Source organism: Melitaea cinxia, chromosome 12 (genome assembly GCF_905220565.1).
Source record: "Melitaea cinxia chromosome 12, ilMelCinx1.1, whole genome shotgun sequence".
In the NCBI taxonomy this organism is placed as follows: domain Eukaryota; kingdom Metazoa; phylum Arthropoda; class Insecta; order Lepidoptera; family Nymphalidae; genus Melitaea; species Melitaea cinxia.
Window position 1 is genome coordinate 11753166 of NC_059405.1, and position 19115 is coordinate 11772280.

Sequence of the window (19115 nt, forward strand, 5' to 3'; positions counted from 1 at the left end):
CTTACGTACGATATTCATTTGTTTTACAAAATAATAAAATGTTGTTCGTAAAAGATCAGTTCCGTATAGTAACTACAAGCAAACATCTTAATATGATTCTTTAAAGCCTATTTGATTAAAGTTATTTTTGACTTCTTTTCTTTATAATGTAGTAGCGACCTCTGTCCGTCCATATTTTTTTACACGATAAGTAATCACCAATATATCATATACTAAAACCTTCTCCGAAACACATTGCATCTTATAGTATAAGTCCCTATTATTCCAATCGATTCAGTAGTTTTCGCAGTATAACCGAACATAAATACCTGCTCTCCATTTATTAGAATCTTACATCACAGGAATATTCACTACTATTAAATTATTTTTAAAAATCATTTTGTGTAAAGAGATATTTTTACTAATTTTTACTAATAAGTTGGAATCTAGACTGAGTCTTATTTTTTTAATCAATTATTATTAAAATTTTTTTTGTCTATCTGTCTGTTTGTTCCGGCTAATCTCTGAAAGGGCTGGACCGATTTTGATGAGACTTTTGTTCGCAGATAGTATGTAATAAAGAGTAACTTAGGCTACTTTTAGTTTAGAAATTCATTTATTTTGTAACTCTGCAAACTGAACAATAACTTTTAATTCCACGCGGACGAAGTCGCGGGCACAGCTAGTTAAAAATAAAACATGCCATACATATGAGATTCTTTTTATCCTATTTTAAACTATACATTCTTTGTACAATGTATTTTACCTTTCAGACACAAATGAAATATGAACCCTGCCAAACCATTTGACCGTGCGATTTATTATATAAAATATTGACTTGGAAAATATCACCATGAATTTTGCCCCTTCCCCCTCCCTAAAAGTAAGGGTATGTAGAAATTTTGAAACCCCTTCTTCCCCTTAGAGGACCTTTATGTAATTAATGAATGGTCCCTAGCATATCGTTTCTATATTGCCCTTAGTTACTAAAGTTAATGAACTGAACTGTCTGGCAGTGCACATATTTTTTCATTAAATAATATTATTCCTTACGATGACATCTTATATTGACCTCTTGATAAAGCAGCCTAGATTATTCTATTTGACGTCCATTACTTATACGCTTAATACCAATTTATCAATTTCAATTTAAAGATAGTAATGTATATACTGCAGAATATACATATGATATATTTTGTATGTGTGCATTCCCCACCGCTCTTGGTATAAAAGGTAACAGGCGTTAGGCCCACTCGTAACCACTAACCAGTCGAGAGTAGACACTGAGCGTGTGACGTGTAAAAGCTTACTAATAAACATGAGAGCCGCAACGCTGATATTATTCGGTGAGCAAATCTTTTTATTGTATGTGGATGTAATATAAATTGTATTATAGTATAAATTATACCAAAATATTCCAGAATAAAATATTTATAAACTGTTTATAATATATAGGGTGTTCAACTCCTAACTGCGTTCCTTCAAATGGGTTTAGTTTTGTAAGTATAAGAATCACGTTCCACGTGAAAAAAATCCTAGCTCTTTTTAAATTCTACTTTGTCTTATACGAGCTCTTTAGCTCGTATTATTGTAATACGAGCTAAAGAGAGAGCTATTTGCCTACCTACTTTTACTAATGATAGACTTGTTCTGCATAAAACCTTCCATGAGGCATAAGCAAGGCAATATACAATGGTAACATTCTACGAGAAAAATAATTATTCCATATGTTCTTTTTTTTTAGTTGTATAGCTAGTTCACTTTATCGACGTTTTTAGGACAAAGAAAAATATTGTTGGACGGTTATGCAGTACCCTATATAACCGCCATTTGAATGAACGCATTTAGCAGTCTAACAGCCTATATATATATATAATATTATATAAAGATTTTTATATTAAAGTTAAGGCTATTGTATTAGAATAGTTTATGATATATTTCTTTAACATGTACGAAATAGTCCCTACAACAGCACAAGGCTGTCTTGATACTTATCTGTTTTACCTCGTTTTATATTCTCAAGAAACTTCCTTAACTTCCTAAGAGATATGAATGAAGTAGAGTTTTATACAATAACAAAGCTAGTGAGTTTATAGTAGAGTTGACATTTAAAAAAATAATTGAATCATGAGACATTAATTTGAATTTATTTCAAGAACCTATTTTAATATACTATTGTTTACTATGTTTTAATTGCGCCTGAGTTTAGGCTTATTGAATAAATATAATAAATATCCAAGAGCTAACAAATAAAAAAAAACAGGTGGTTTTAACAATCAAAAATAATTAATTGTTACCCAAATCAAATATTTTGAGTACGGTTTTGCGTATTTGTTTTATTGGTATAGTACCCCTTAAAATAACGATAAAACAAGTTTCTATCGGTCAATACGTATACAGTTTACACAATATGAATATTGTCTAACCGGCCAGATATAAATATTTATCATAAAAAGATTTGACCACGAATAAATAGGTTTTACGATAAAACGATGAAAGCGTTTTGTATAAACTTGGTACTGTTGACTTGGTGGCTGTGGTAGTTTTGGAACTGTCAAGGTTTGGATTAATTCATACACATACGTTCTAAAAACCCATGGAATCAGTACTTACGCATGCAAAGTTGCGGGCAACAGCTATTTGGAAAAATGTCAATAGTCGCCAACAAAAAGTGCCAAACTAAAGCATGACATCATGAACCAGGTAATTTAAACCGGTAACAACCAGCCTGAAATGATGCGTCTTCCTGCATTTATGTGATAATAATTTTATGACCGTAATAGTCTTTGTTAAGGTCAGAAAGGCGTAGCTGCGTGTTATAGTATCGAAAATTTAGCAAACTTCCTACATGATGTTATGACCCTGATGTGGTGATACATTTATTTTTCATTGTAGCTTTATTCAATTGTCTCTCACTGATAAATATTAATTTCCACGTCCATTTTAACATGACGTTTATAAATCAGTAAATACAATTATTTACTTATTTCAATTTTAATATTTCAATGGTCAATACCAATGAATGCATTTTGTAGAAATAAGGTTGTCTCGTCTACTTGTGTGATAAAATATAAGAAATTATAACGATAAAATATTTACTATTAAATATATTTTTGTAGATTGATGTTTTATCCAACCTATAATCCCACTGATGGGCATAGGTCTCTTTCTCCGTGTAGGAGAAAGATTGGAGCTTAGTCCACCACGCTGCTCTACTGCGGTTTAGCGGATATGTACTATGAGTAACGATCGTTATCAGGTATTTATGGTAACAACCCAGACTAACGCCTTAAAGTGCTCTCCGAGGGACAATGAGGAGGCCCAAAAGGTCCAAACCGGAAAGAAATATTGTAGGTATAAATACTAATATCCTACTACTCTCACAACTACCAAAGCGGTTACCTATTTTATTATGTATTTTATTAAACTTAAAATTTGTAGTTGTGATTGCGCATAAAACTAAAGATAAAAGTTTAGTTAACTACATACTTTATACTTGTCATCGATATTCAAGTTTTGTTTTATTTTTGTCCATAGTTGCGATGGTGGTCGTAGTTTCCTGCCGACCGGACAAAACCGATCTGAAGGAGCTGAAAGCAGAAGCTGCTCGGAAAAAGGCTTGTATGCACGACTGTTCTTCCGTCAAAACTGAACCAGTCTGCGCTGGAAAACAAGGATCGAAGCCTAAATCTTTCGGAAACGAGTGTGTCATGAACAACCACAACTGCGAACACAAAGATAGTACGTTATTTGCTTTTTTTTTCCGCGATTGTTTTGAATATAAATTGATGTTTGATCCAGGGCGTGGAACATTCGCATAATTTAAGAATTGGGTATGAATTAATTTATGGTTAAAAAATGTTCTGTACAATGATAGCAACATAATGGTGCCCATCGGTTCCATAATCTGTAGAGTGTGACGTGACGTAAGTTAAAATCTAGAATCATTGTATTGTTCTCGCGCCCGCGCAATCATGACTCATCGTGTTGATTTCATCATTGGGTATAAATCCGGTAACATAGCTTAAATAAAAAGTGACTTCAATTAAAATTCTGTAAGAATAATCTGATTAATTACATTATGCTGGCTAACATACTTTATTCTGTATATTAAAACAAGGAATATTGGAGCGAAGTTACAAGTTGATTAATATTCACTTAAGCGAATCAATTACAGTACTACATAATTATATTTTTATTTTTAGTTAACAATCTGTGATTTTGTACACTTTCAAATTTTTTTATTCTAATATCAATGCGACTAGTCAATATAATTGAACGATTATCAAATACGTTGATGATAAGTAAAACGTGACAATTTTTCATGGATTTTACCTAATTTTATTATTATTAATATACGAGTTTGACCACGTGATTCATCGATCGCTAAATTATTTCTGCAGAAAGAGTTTTAGGATTCGTAGATATTTAGTGGAACAATAACAAGTACAAAAAGAAGTACTGATGTATGGTTAAATGCATGTTATTTTAAACTACTAATTTTCTTTCTCTATGTTTCAGCTCTACACGTATTAAGCAAGGGAGCGTGCGCTGGATCTGATGGAATTCGTCTCTCTTAAATTAAAGTCACTCCACTGAAAGTAATGTTCTTTTCTCTATTCTTGATGTAATCCAATAAAATATTACCACATAATAATATTATGTTATTTGACAACAATTTCACACACACTACAGTTTGTCCTAAACAAGACAAGTTTCTTTTTTTGTATTATATAATTATTATATACCGTCAGTTAACACAAACTTAAATTTTAAGCCCTTTTCATTCTGATGCCGTTCTGATGTTTATTCAATTTAAGTGTAGGTAAACCAACAATCATTGAATGTGACGATTTGTATTTTATACAATAAATAAAAAAAAACCTTATTCTACATTTCGACTTAATACTAGGGACCGAAAAACGTGTAGTACCAGTTTTGGTGATACCTGAAAGATTCTTACTAAAATACATACGTAATCGAGATGTACAACAATCGATGTATAAAAAATAAATTCATTAAAACTATGTTTGATAAATTATTGTTAGATGCTTTTTTCTTGAGAACGGTTGCCTTGATTTTCATTATCAAATAGTTAAACTTTCTGACTATTACAATGTGCCGATTATGACACCGTAAACTAGGCTTTAAGTTTAATGTTTTTTTTCAGACGGGGCGTATACTGCCGTTAAATATTTTTCAAATACGCATGCTAAGTTAACTGGTTAATTTATTTTGTAAAAATAATTGTTCTTCTTTGGTAGGTCAGCACTCTCCGAGACTGGTTATTGCGTAGTCTGTAATAGAAAGTAGGATAAATTAACATTTACATTATGTATAATAAAAATAAAAAGTTCGGTAAATACTTATACGTCAATTTTGTAAAATAATAATCAAAATTATCCTTTGATATTTTCCAAATTTTTTGTAGCTATGATGTAGAAATAATAATTTGTATATTTGTATCTATGTCCCAAAAAATCTTTTGATAAAACATTTTCACCATGAGATCGTAATAAGTAGAGGCACATGTAATATAATGCACAACCCACAAAGATTTTCAATTCTTATTTATGTACATAAATAAAACCCAACAGGAGGTAACCGCTATAAAATGATAATCAAGCATCTTTAAAGTACCGTCTTAAATTAACTAACCCTTTTTGACCTTTTTTATTCTTATAAATTGTAGTGGGATAAGTTAACTTTAAGGTAATTTACTTAGTTCTTTGGCTGAGGGATCTTTATATCAAGATTATGAGCTGCAAAGGGTAAAATCAAGTTTCAACGGAGCTAAGCAATAGATGTCGATTAATTTAAAACTTCCAGTGAATATATTATGTGATGCTGTGAATTCATCACTTCATCATCATCAACACTTCAGCCTATCGCAGTTCACTGCTGGTTATAGGTCTCCAGGTCATAGACAAGTTCGCGCCAAAATGGCGTGAACTTCATCTGTGTTGTCCATAGTCACCACGCTGGGCAGGCTGGTTGGTGAACGCAGGGCTGGCTTTGTCGCACCGAAGACGTTGCTGCCCGTCTTTGACCTGTGTATTTCAAAGCCAGTAGTTGGATGGTTATCCCGCCATCGGTCGGCTTTATAAGTTCCAAGGTGGTAGTGGAACTGTGTTATCCCTTAGTCGCCTCTTACGACACCCACGGGAAGAGATGGGGGGCTATATTCTTTACTGCCGCAATCACATAGCAGTGCCGTGAATTATTTATTGTAATATAATTATAAGAATTAGTTTAGGAGTTAAAATTAGGTGGGTTCGGTAAAATCTTTTTTTTCCGTATGTGGAATATTACATGTCATTTTTTTTAGAGCTTAAAGCAGATCAACGTTTGATATGATTGAATAATTTGGTTTATACGATTGATTTATGTGATTAAGACAGGCCGGAAAAAATTCCCGATAATATTTAACTGGAAACTGAACTAAATACTCGTAATATAATTATTATGTTTTCCTATATTAGTAGAACTTAAATTTAATGTGGAAAATAACTATTAAAAATTGTTTTTTAAGCTTACTAAAATAAAGAAATTTTAATTTTGATAATATTTAAAGATTCTATTGAACGCACAAAAAATAGAAACAATTAATCGTACATTGTTAGCCTATTTGAGGAAACATATTACAATGTCTAATTATAAATAATATAAACGATATTGGTTTATTAATAAACCATTCGTATTTATTGTCTTCTATTTATAACCACAATACTCAAGATACCGCATCACTTTAAGATAAATATGTCAATGAAATGAATAATTTACTATGGAAAGTCACTACGGTTATTATTAGAAGTCAAATAATTTATTGGGTCGTTTGCTATCGGTTCTGTAAATTTCACTTTGTAATTGTTCTGAGGAAAATTAAGATATTCGCTATCTATTCTTAAAATAAAACGGCAATATATCCCATTCTGTGTATTGAAATTCTGAAAATTAGTACCAAAATGTGTTTTTTTTTAAATTATTTTTTTGTGTCGATCTGTTCTATGACGCTCAAAGTATTATAAGCTTTCAAACGAAGCTAAGTATGATTTGCGTTAATACTAATAAAGCTAGGAAACTTTTTCAAAATATTCTATATTCGTTATAAAGTTTATTAATTTGTAACTAAAGGTTCAAATAGTGACCATCGATTCGTTTTACTAATGCGTGATATGTTACAGGGACAAAAGTCAGTTCGACACCACACTCACATCGAGTAATTTGTTAAAAACGTAGATACAGTTCAAATTACCTGCGGCATATAAAAAAAAAATATACAAATTAAAAGTTTTATTTTATATTCATATACTACGAGTATATAATATATGGTGTCACATCCATTGAGCTTCATAATTCTCTAACCCCGAAATTGTCTGAGTTTGTAACTGTAGTGTCGAATAAAGTGTATACAAACAGACAATAAATTATACATATATAAATGTTTAAGTGTACTTTAAAACTTACATGTACTTTCACGGCACGACACAGCCTCCAGCTCGCATAATGTAGCAAAAGTCCTAGCGGTCCCAGTTGCGTCGAAAGCACACACCGGACCCGCAGGTGGCGACACACACCGCCCTGCACAAAGTGGAGGCGGCACACCTTCTCTCACTAGAGCACGGATTATATCAGCTGGCGCACGCATTTCCTTGCGTTCCTTCTCTATATTGTTAATTTCTCCGATATAAGATGGTCGTAAAAACGGTAGACTGGCCGAGTCTGCTTTGTGCAATACTGAAATGTAAATATATAAATGAATAACTAATTGCAATTTTGTTTAATTTTCTTTTTATACAACTAGGTCGGCAAACAAGCGTACGGCTCACCTGATGATAAGCGACTACCGTAGCTTATAGACGCCTGCTATCTACTTTCTTGCACGAGCTCTGGTCACTTTACTCATCAAAGGCACAGGAACAACAATGCTCTAAAGTAGTATTATTAAGCTGTGATCTTATATTATACTAGCGACCCGCCCCGGCTTCGCACGGGTGCAATGCTTTTTTTTTTATATCACTAGTTCGGCAAACAAGCGTACGGCTCACCTGATGGTAAGCGATTACCGTAGCTTATAGACGCCTGTAACACCAGAAGCATCGCAAGCGCGTTGCCGACCCAATCCTCAATTCCCCTCAGGAGCTCTGGTCACCTTACTCACCAACAGGAACACAATACTGCAAAAGCAATATTATTTAGCTGTGATCTTCTGTAAGGTCGAGGTACTACCCCAGTCGGGCTGCTCCATATTTTGAGCAAGAAATTCCTGCTGTGCCCTACCTCAGTTATGCTGATACTAAATATACTACAGAATGTCTTTATTTATAGTATGAAGCTAGCTTATAGCATGATTATTAACATAATAACAACATTCAAATATGCGTTGTTACATTACACGTCGTTACAGAATGCGTTAAAGAAATAAAGGTTCACTGCTCGTTCCCCGTAGGTAATAGAGTGATAATTTGTAGCCTATATGTTGACCCGACTTCTTAATAATATGTGTGCCAAATTTGAAGTTAATCCATACAGTACTTTTTGAGTTTATCCCGGACATACATACAGACAAACGGACAAAAAATCTAAAAACTATATTTTTGGCTTCGGTATCGATTGTAGATCACACCCCAAGTATTCTTTTAAAAAAATATTCAATGTACAGTTTTGACTTTCCTACCATTTTATTATATGTATAGATGATTAAGATATTTCCTGCTGTTTATTGGCATATACATATATACCTCAGTTAAACATTTATTCATACGAGAGCTTTATGATCATCTACTTTGAATGTGCAGTGTGACACATTACAGCCGTACCCGAAGTTCCAGATGAACAAATACATAAGTACTAGCTAAGTAGTAAATTTTTGTTATTAAATAAATAAAAAGCATTGTAGATTGTATTTTTTATATATGTTACCTCATAACTTTTTATTACGTGTACCGATGATAGATTATTTATTTTTTCATTCGAATGCTGGCGCTTGTAGTGTGGCCCCAATTAAATTTTTGCATGATTTGACGAGATCTTTTTGAGTTATATCTAACTATTATACTATAAGTTTTTTTTTGATACCAAACATAGCTATATTAGATAATTAAGTTAAGAAGTAAATTATTTCCTTACTGTTCTGTACCCATTTTCGTTAACCGTCTGTCAATAGTATTAAAGAAAAAAGAGGAAAATTAGTGAAACATAATCCACAACACGGCTCTACGGCGTTTTCGAAGATATTTATGAATCAAATTTTTGTCACGAGGTATGCAATTTATAATGTAAAGTAAATTCTAGTGTAGTATCAATCCTAGACATCAAAGAAATCGGCACGTTGGCTTTCTTTTTCTCTCCTTTCACTTTGTAGTAATAACATTTAACTCATTAAGATAAATCTTGAAGGAAAGTAAAAAAAAAAAAAAAAACGTAAATTTGAAAATAAATTGCAATCGATGTATGTAAATGTTTATAAGTACGTTTTTGTCGCCGGTTTATTCCATTGTTTTGCTAATGGTCCAGAATATTACGCGATATCGTGTGACCCCCGTTAATCTAATCAGTATGTATAGTTTATTCTCCTAAACTTTTCCTGTGATCTGAACGAATGTGCTGGTACGTACACTCTTGAACAGCGTTATCAGTGCAGGGTTAACAATGCAATGATATCATCGCAATACTTGTGTCACGCGCTTTTTGTTATTTACATATTTGTTGATATGTATTTATAGTATACTAGCTGCGTCGACCAGTTTTACTTGGGAAGTTTTAGTATAATATTATTATTTACAAAATATGCATAAATTTATTTAATATGTACATATACCTGGGTGCATAACAAATATCCATTTGAACTTTCGCCGCTTTAATATAAGTATGATTTGATTTTGACAATTACGTATAGGTAAACAGTAATAATATTATCCTTATTAATATTATTTGCTCTATTTTATTTATTGGTTACAAATAATCTATATCATACTCGTGTCTTAATACTCATTAAAATTGTCAAAACTAGAAAATTGAAGTTTCTTGTCGAATTAAATTTCATTAGCTTTTCATACTTCATTTCATTGAATAGCGCTGCTACTATACTTTCTTGCAAGACTACATTTGATAAAATATGAAGCTTTTGTTTTTGCTTAAACTGTATCGATTTTCATGTACGATTTCAAAAAATTATTACGGTAGGGAAATTAGTGTACTGAATTATTGTTTCCAAAACATCACACTAAAAGAGATATAGCGACGGCATTGTCCACATTGAATTGAGTTGAAAAATAAATTTGCCTACATTTTATAACTCGTTGAATACAGAACATTTTTTTAAATATATAATCAAAGATTAACAAGCCGCCACTTCGTAACAAATTTTTCTGAGTACTAATTTACCAGTGCTCAGAATACTCATACAGATTGAGAGTATATTTTATTTCTTTTTTTCAGATGTATACAACATTGCCCAGAGTGGGCGCCGATTGAGGAAGTTTTCGGTGGTCTACGCCGTAAAAATTAAAAAAAAAAATACAAGTTTTTTTTTCCAATGTAGATAAATTCTTAAGGGAACAATTTCATCAAGACATCTTCAACGGTTTCAAGTTATTACAACCCAAAATTACCTCAAAAATCTTGCTCTAGGCCGCCTTATTTAAATTAATTATTGACAATGGTCTCATATCAATTATGATGACGAAATTATATTAATTCAGCCGGTATCCATATACCTGACCAAAAGTAGCTTGAAGCTGGACATATTGGGAGCTCGAAGTAGACATTTACATCTTCACTATTTATTTTTATACTACTTGAATTTGTTTTTAGTGTTTTTGATTGCTAAAAAGGTTAAAGAGAAGAGAGAGAGAGAGGCGCAGAAAGTTCTCAGGCCTCGTTGGTATCAGAAATGGCTGCTTCATAGCGATCCTTACTTTTCTTAGTAAAATTATCTGCCCATCCACACCTCGGGAGTGTGGTAGATTAAGTTTTAACATTTCACATGTACCCGAGTAGAAATTTTTTCGTCTTCCTTATAAGGACCGAACCAGGCATGCCTGGTCAAGACTAGATAAGGCACGTAACGCAGATGATTTGTCTGCACCTGATAAGGATGAGATGAGATTTCCTGATATGAACCCGATCAGGAAATCGAACCCGATCAGGAAATCTCATCTCATCTTGATCAGCCGCTTTGGTCCGGTCTTTTTAAAAAATCCGAATGTATATTCTTGAAAAAATTGTTAAACAAAAAAAAAAGCGAATTGGTATTATAAATATGTTACTTAACATAATTATTATGATATTTATTTCCGTTTATTTTTCCAATTTATTATTTATTTATGTTTTTACTTTCAATGTTAATTATTTTTATTTATTTTTATGTTATTAATTGATTATTATTATTAATTAAATTCTATTTATTAACTTCTAATTAACTATTGTCAATATTTTCTTTCTTTCTTTGATATGTATTATTTCTGTTTTTGGTGTACAATAAAGTGTATTATTATTATTATTATTATTATTTTCTTTTACTTACGACTGCTCCACTGTGTAGAAATGGACTCCCTGCTAGACTGTCCTGATAACTGTATATATACTAAGTGCGCTTAAAAACATTAATAGCGCGATTCAGGCTCAGTTCGCGTAATTTCTTTCAGGGTATCGTGATCTGGACCGGACCGGGTCCTGATCCAGTATGCCTTACCATACTTGATTAGCACTCTAGCTGTTAACGATTATTATCATCCGAGCACAATTATGTCGACTGTCGATGATATTTTGTAAAAAAGTAATAATTAATACGTATATGAATCAGTAGTAATATGTAGACTACGCTTAAAAAGTATTTGTAAATAGAAATGATGTGAAAAATCTTCATTTACACATTCAAAGGACTTCCTTCGTGTTGATATTCATATAATCTGGTGCTATAATTATGCGTAGTTAGTTGTGTTCAGCCTTATTAGTTTATTTATTTCTTCATTACACACATTAAATAATCACAACTAAATTAGTAACAAATGTGTAACAGCTTGTCTATGTGTGACAGCTTAGTCACTAAAAGCGATTTCTTAAAGACAACCAAAAGTACAATATATGTATGTTTATACGTAGTTATGGGCAAATAAGATAATAGCATCGAAAAAGCCCATTAGATTGTTATGTACAAAGTTTGTCATGTAACCTGACCTAGAGCTAAAGTCAATATTTTATAGATCAATATATTATAACATAAATAATTATAATAATATAATTATTTATGTTACCTTCATGTAAGCATATGTTTAGTAGTGGTAAAGGTTTTCCAATGCAATGTTGCTACCCTTAGATTGCTGTGTACTTACTTGTAACTCAATAAAAATAGATAATATATATTTGACATGTAATGAATAAAATATTCAGAAATTTCAATCGATGCCATATTGGATATTTGACTTCTAGCGCATTTCTCCAGTTTTAGATTCTTGAACGAATTATAACACGAGAAACTAAGACGGAGACTAAAAATAGTTAAATTAAAAGATGAGTCAATATTGTACTATTAAAATAAACATGTTATAAGTATTTGCTAAGTGAATAACCTAAGCAATACCTTGTGTCAACAATGTTAAGGAAACTTAAAATAAAATGCCATATTGATTTTTAATTTTCATTTATGTAACGCCATCGGAAAGTGACATCAGTAAAATATCAACTACTCAATTAAAATAAAATAAATCTTTATTCAAATTTATTTTATACATTAAAATTATACCATATGAAGCTAGAAGTATATCAAACATGTTCAAAACGTCCATTACATATTTTATTATAACATTATTTACAAACAAATAATCTACTATTGTAGCGCGCCCCTGTAGTGCGCATTTGCGATAACCTAAAGATCAAGTCGCCAATCAGTCTGATTGCTATTAGAGAAACTAAGTCTCTTTGTTAGCCTTTAATGATTGTCAGAACATCTGTTACACGTAAGATGTAAAATAACAAAGTGAAATAAAATTAAACATAGAAGAGTCGCATGAGTAATTAAGCTTTAACGCCTCTCCTGTGATAAGACAGGAAGGACTTTAACCAATTGTGATTTACAGACAGTTCTAAATCAATTACAGCAATATTAATATTGTTTACACATAACTGTATGATTTTCCAACGAATAAATATTAATAATTATGAAGGAATTACCTAATATTTGCAACACAATAATATTAAATTTATTGTTATGAGAATTTCGACTTTATATAACGTGTGCTATAGTAATGAGAATTGTATGTGGCATTAATTGTGAAGTTAAACATGTATTAAGAAGAGTTATGATACGTACCTGTAATTATAATTACGCACAAAAGTATTCTCCAGCTTAACATTTCCACCAAATGTGTCCAATAGAATAAACTTTCGCACAGATTCTTTCCTCACACTCACTAGGATTGTAGTTTGCTACAATACTCGTAGTATCGTGTCTAGACTATGTTCGAGGAACACATTTGAAATTCAAACTGTCCGCTTAGAAGTCCACGTTGATAGGTATAAACTTATCGGCCTACTGCACCAGACGCACTGGGTGCGTGGTCCAGGGCGAACGGAAGGGGGGTGTTGTAGTGGTGGCAGCGATAACCTCCGCTCGGCCGGAGGACGTATGAGAGATAACAAACTTTAACGCCAGCGCCTTTTGAATAAAAGAGAGCATTTTTTCATTCAGATAATATTGAAATTACTTTGCCTTATAAATTAATGACTCTTACAACCAACTGTTTTTTCTCCAAACTCTATTCCTTTAAAAAATGTAAGACTAATACTGTGAGTATTTATAATAAAACTTAGTTTTGTTAAATAAAAAATACAAGTTTACTGTTGGCATCACATTAGCCGATAGAAAGTTTAACTTGGCTTTGTAGTATTCTTAAAATTATGGTATATTTTTGTCAATGATTCTTAGTGCTTTAAGACTAGTTTTAAATGTACTGACATATTATGGGCTTCAATGCTTCATGTGATAGCTGAGGGTAACCGGTAGCGGATAAGTGTCTATCGTAGCTTAATGATACTTAAGTGATAATGTGCAGAGTACAGAAATTTAATAGCCGACGATCATAGACTCATAGTAGACCCAAATTACTGGAATGACAATTTCTACACCGTGAAGCACATTATATAAGGAGTGTCTGGCTTCTAGTAGCGTACCAAATCCTAGGCCTACCGATAAATAGGCATTCATTGGTTGACTATGGCGAAAAATAATAAAAAAAAAAAAAAAAATGCATTCCTCCTTTGTTCCAGTGGGTATCGTAAGAAGCTACTAAAGAATAACAACGTTAAGCTAACCGATTGTAGGATAACCATCCTACAGGTGGCTCTTTAAATACACATACCGAAGACTTGGGTAAGTTCAACTTAAAGAGAGAGGTTGCTCAGCGTTCGGGAAATTACAAATACCTTCTCGTCCATTGTACCTCAGAGCATGAAGTCAGAAGTGTTTAAGCAGTGTCTTTTATTGTTAGTCTTTTCCATAGGCTCAAAGTCGCGCAGCAAGCGATGGCAAAAATAGCCGATGGGGAAAGTAGGTTCTCTGATTGCGACCACGTCTCAGCAAAAGGAGCACAGGCCACCCTACAACCAGGTGGACTGACGATCTCAAGAAGACAGCAGGAAGCTGCTGGATTCAGAAGGCGCAGGACCGGACGGAGTGGTGAAAACTGAAAACTTGGGGAGGTCTATGTCCAGCAGTGTACTGTTAAGCCTGATGGGTGGAAATAAAAATATATAGTTTTTTTTTATCACTAGGTCGGCAAACAATCGTACTCACCTGATAGTAAGATATTACCGTAGCTTATAAACGCCAGCAACACCAGAGGCATCACAAGCGCATTGCCGACCCAATACCCAATCCCCCCAGGGAGCTCTGGTCACCTTACTCACCAACACGATCACAATACTGCTTGAAAACAGTATTATTTAGCTGTGATCTTCTGTAAGGTCGAGGTACTACCCCAGTCGGGCTGCTCCAGATTTTGAACAGGAAATTCCTGCTGTGCTCTACCTCAGTTAAAATAGTTACAGTTCCTTTACAATAAATGTTTAATTATATTTCACATACAACAGAAATGGTCACACGGATTTTCCGTTTACAATTTTCGACTATGACAATCAGGTATTACTCAATGTTGCAAGTATTAATAACGGGTAAGCCCTATTTTAAAATATATTGTTTAACATTATAACAGAAATTTGACGTCAGTGAAAATTATATTTAAAAATACGTATGTAATTTTTATAATATGTGCAATATAACGAATAGACTTTAACAGCAGGAGGTAGAATAGGTCGTTAGGACCAGTAATAAACTACAAATTTTAGTCACACATTTGTGAATAAAAATATCTCATTAATATAGTGGAATTCGATGGTATAAAACAGAATCACACATCATAGCTTTTACCTGTTGATCACCGTTATGCATCAAATAGTGTCATCATCATCAATTCATGATCCTTCAATTTGTCCCTAAATCGGTAAAAGTTTTATGTCATGCCTTTTATATGATAAACAGTAAAAAATAACTATTTTGATCGGCTTATTTTTTTCATTCTTTCATGATAATACCTATTGTACCAACTTAAAAGAAATTAGTTTCTACGGTCGTTTGAACTAATTGATATAATTAAATTAATTTCTACAAAATATTTGCGCCGCTTTGCGTAATTACTTTTTTTTTGTCTTTATCCTAAAAACTTTTTATCCTAAACAATACTCAACATACTTGACAGATCTCCCGAATGATTGTCAGTAAACCAAAACTAATTCTATTACTAATCTAATTACTATTGTTTCTGCTGAATGTTATAACTGTGCTAACACAGTTTAAGCTTTAAACTAAAAATTTAATTTATTCTACATAAAATCCATTTATTATTATTTAAAAGCATCTCATTCTTTTAAAGCATCTGTTTATTCTCAGTATCCATTTATTAAAAACGAGTTGTATTAACCGAAAAACTAAAACACATTTGTATATTTAACTATTTTTAGTTTACAATCCATACAATAATACACTTTAATTTCACTCGTAATTAAATATATTTTATATTGACAATCAATTTTTTTTCAAATGTCATTAAATACAAATATAAGTAAAGCATTTTTATAAAATTATTGTTCATAAGTAAAAGGAACTGGTCAGTAACCTTGCACAAGACACTTTTATTAACAATTTTCTACTTATAAATGCTGTATACTTCAGTATAAAATAACGTAATTTTAGATAAAATATATGCACATATTCATTATATTCTATGGTCGACCAATGGTCGACCAATGGTCGACTAAAATAACGGTCTGCCATTACGCGAATTAAGAAATTTAATTTATATGATCGCTTTTTTAAAGATTATTTCATGTAAGGCAGGTTAATTACTAATGTATTCAACGTTAATATGCGTAACGATTCTATTATATTATATTATTATCTCTAATATTTTGTTATTTTTACAACGTAGGTATATATTCCAAAGACGTTTGTTTGACGCGATTTGAAAACACCTATTTTTATGTGCATTAATTAAGTGAATATATTCGTATATGGGGTATGGGGTGTAGGGCGGGGTGTGAGTACGCTTAAGAGTGCGGCGTTAAGCTATTGGCTCGCCTCTGTCAAGTCTGTCATACGCGTCCTCGTCGCCCTAAGCTCGCCGACGTACGGGCTTGGGGGCGAACCCATTTCCTTAGGGCGTCAGGTCTTTTGGAGTGGGTCGCATACCCTGGAAATACTGTGGTCGAGACGGGGACCTCAAACTACCATCTACCCCGGACTGCTGTAGCTAAGTATGACAGGCCATCAGCCGGGTATAGTAGGTGATCCGGTGGATCTCAATTGCAAATGCCTACCTGTGTGTGTCCTGCGCAGTTAATCGCCGTACGCGGGGTTGAAGGAGTCCTGGGGGGCTGAGTCGAACGTGGTCTGGGTTTGTAACCACAGGAGACAACACACCCTCTTTGGTCCGGATTTCAGGTAAACGGTAGCCCTATAGCTAGCCACTGCGGGGAAATGGACATGCATAACTGCACGGACGAGCTGGGTGCTTTACGCTGACGAGATGGGGAAGGGTCCTCTGGGAGGACATGGGGACCGGCTATGCTGACGGAGCGAGGGTGTTCGGGACAACTGAGGTCCGTCCCAATCTGGGAGTGAACCTTAGCTCAAGCGCAAAAGCAAGAGACAGCCCCAACGTCAAAAAAAGCGTGCAGGAGCCGTGGGTCTGGAATGGCACCATATGCGGACTCTGGAACGCTGGAGGTAAGCTTATTACGCATACGGGCCCGGAAAATACTAGGGCTATTTACATCACCAAGAATATACAGGCGCAAACTCTGACGAGCTTCTGTTCTAGAGAACTGTGTGCCATAAAGCTGCACAGAGCGCAAGACCACAGCCTGCCGGAGATGGTAATTGCGTCGGCCTACATGCCAGAAGCTGATGCGCCACCGCCGCATGACATGATACGGCTGATAACATACTGCGAAGAGGCCAGACTGCAATTCGTTATTGGCACTGACTCTAACGTACATCACATCCTTTGAGGAATGAAAACAACAAACGCAAGAGATAAGCTCCTAGTTGAATATTTGATGACCACAAACCTACAGATCATGAATGTGGGTTCTGAACCCACATACATGAATGGACGTAGTAGAACAATCATCGACCTAACTCTAGCCACAGAAGTGGCCTCCGGGACTATCTCCAACTGGCATGTATCCGACGAGGCATCATGCTCAGATCACAGATGGATACGCTTCGATGTGCAGGTAAATACAGTCCTAGCAATCCTTAAGCATAACTCACGCAAAACCAGTCACGTGCAATACGCCAAAAGACTGGAGCAGCTGCTCAGCGAGCAGACATATCCAGACAGACTCGTGGGAATAAGACAGATAGAAGAGCAGGTAGATATGCTAACTAACAATATTATAGACTCCTACCAAACTGTATGTCCCTTATCAATCCCACCGGAGAATACAAGTAAAGTAAACTGGTGGGGACCTGAACTGGAAAGACTCAGAAAAAAGGTAAAGCGACTCCTAAATAGAGCAATAAATACATGCGCTGATATGGACTGGGACGAGTACAAGAAAACCAAGTCCAGATACAAGAAGTGATTAAGGTATAGAAGTACCGACCCGTGGCGCAAATTCTGCAGCAACATAGAGACATGCGTACATGCCAATAGGGTAAGAAAGATTTTAGCAAATCAATCTAGCCAGATGAGAGGCTCCCTGAAAAAGCCAGACAAGACCTTCACGAGCACGCCGGAAGCAGAAGCAGAGCGCATCCTGGTACAAACACATTTCCCAGGCTGCCATATCATGCGGTCGGTTGATTGGCTCGAGGAGGACGAAGCCCTAACAGAGGAGCAATGGGATTATGCACTCAAGGTAGTAAGTCCATCAAAAGTTAAATGGGCTGTCAATAGCTTTAACTCCTTCAAATCCCGAGGCTTGGATGGGGTCTTCTCAGCACTTTTAAAGCGGGGAAGCAACCGACTGATCCAAAGGCTTACCACTGTTTTGGTAGCCTGTTTAGCTCCTAGGTACGTGCCAAAGCAGTGGAAGGAGGTAAAGGTAATTTTTATCCCCAAACCGGGAAAAAGTGACTACTCCGAACCTAAATCTCACAGACCTATCAGTCTCACATCGTTCTTGTTGAAGACCCTTGAAAGGTTGTGCGAACGGGATCTGAGCGAAAATGCCCTAGCTACAGTATGCTTACACTCACATCAATACGCGTATAGCCAAGGTAAATCAAAAGAGTCAGCTCTATATGCAGTGGTCAGCAAAATAGAAAAGGCCATTGAAGACAAGGTAATGTGTCTTGGCACCTTCATTGACATAGAAGGAGCGTTTGACAAGACCAACTACACTAGCATCTCGTCGGCCCTGGTTAAGCACGGAGTGCATCCGGTAATGGTTGACTGGATAGGTAACATACTCAGTAAAAGAGTCATCAAAGTCACATCATCTGACACACAATGTGCACTGGTAGCCAGAGGATGTCCACAAGGAGGGGTTCTTTCCCCACTACTATGGAACATAGTGGTAAATGACCTCATAACCAGACTGAACCAGCACAAGTACTTCACAATCGGGTATGC

At 34.4% G+C, this 19115-nt stretch overlaps 2 protein-coding genes and 1 long non-coding RNA gene across 3 annotated transcripts; 2 read left to right on the forward strand and 1 right to left on the reverse strand.

The window, feature by feature from the left end:
- The first annotated feature begins 1186 nt into the window (after positions 1–1186).
- Positions 1187–4633, forward strand: LOC123658546 (agrin). Its single transcript, XM_045593931.1, has 3 exons — positions 1187–1325; positions 3517–3720; positions 4501–4633. The coding sequence occupies exons 1-3, from the start codon at positions 1298–1300 to the stop codon at positions 4557–4559; spliced, it is 291 nt and encodes a 96-aa protein (XP_045449887.1). The 5' UTR covers positions 1187–1297; the 3' UTR covers positions 4560–4633.
- Positions 4042–13550, reverse strand: LOC123658545. Its single transcript, XM_045593930.1, has 3 exons — positions 13292–13550; positions 7447–7716; positions 4042–5276 (listed from the first exon to the last, which is right to left on the reverse strand). Exons 1-3 carry the CDS (start codon positions 13332–13334, stop codon positions 5245–5247), a joined length of 345 nt encoding a protein of 114 aa, XP_045449886.1. The 5' UTR covers positions 13335–13550; the 3' UTR covers positions 4042–5244.
- On the forward strand, positions 6684–7753 carry LOC123658547. Its single transcript, XR_006743909.1, has 2 exons — positions 6684–7214; positions 7471–7753. It is a non-coding gene; the product is annotated as an uncharacterized LOC123658547 (long non-coding RNA).
- Positions 13551–19115: the final 5565 nt, after the last annotated feature.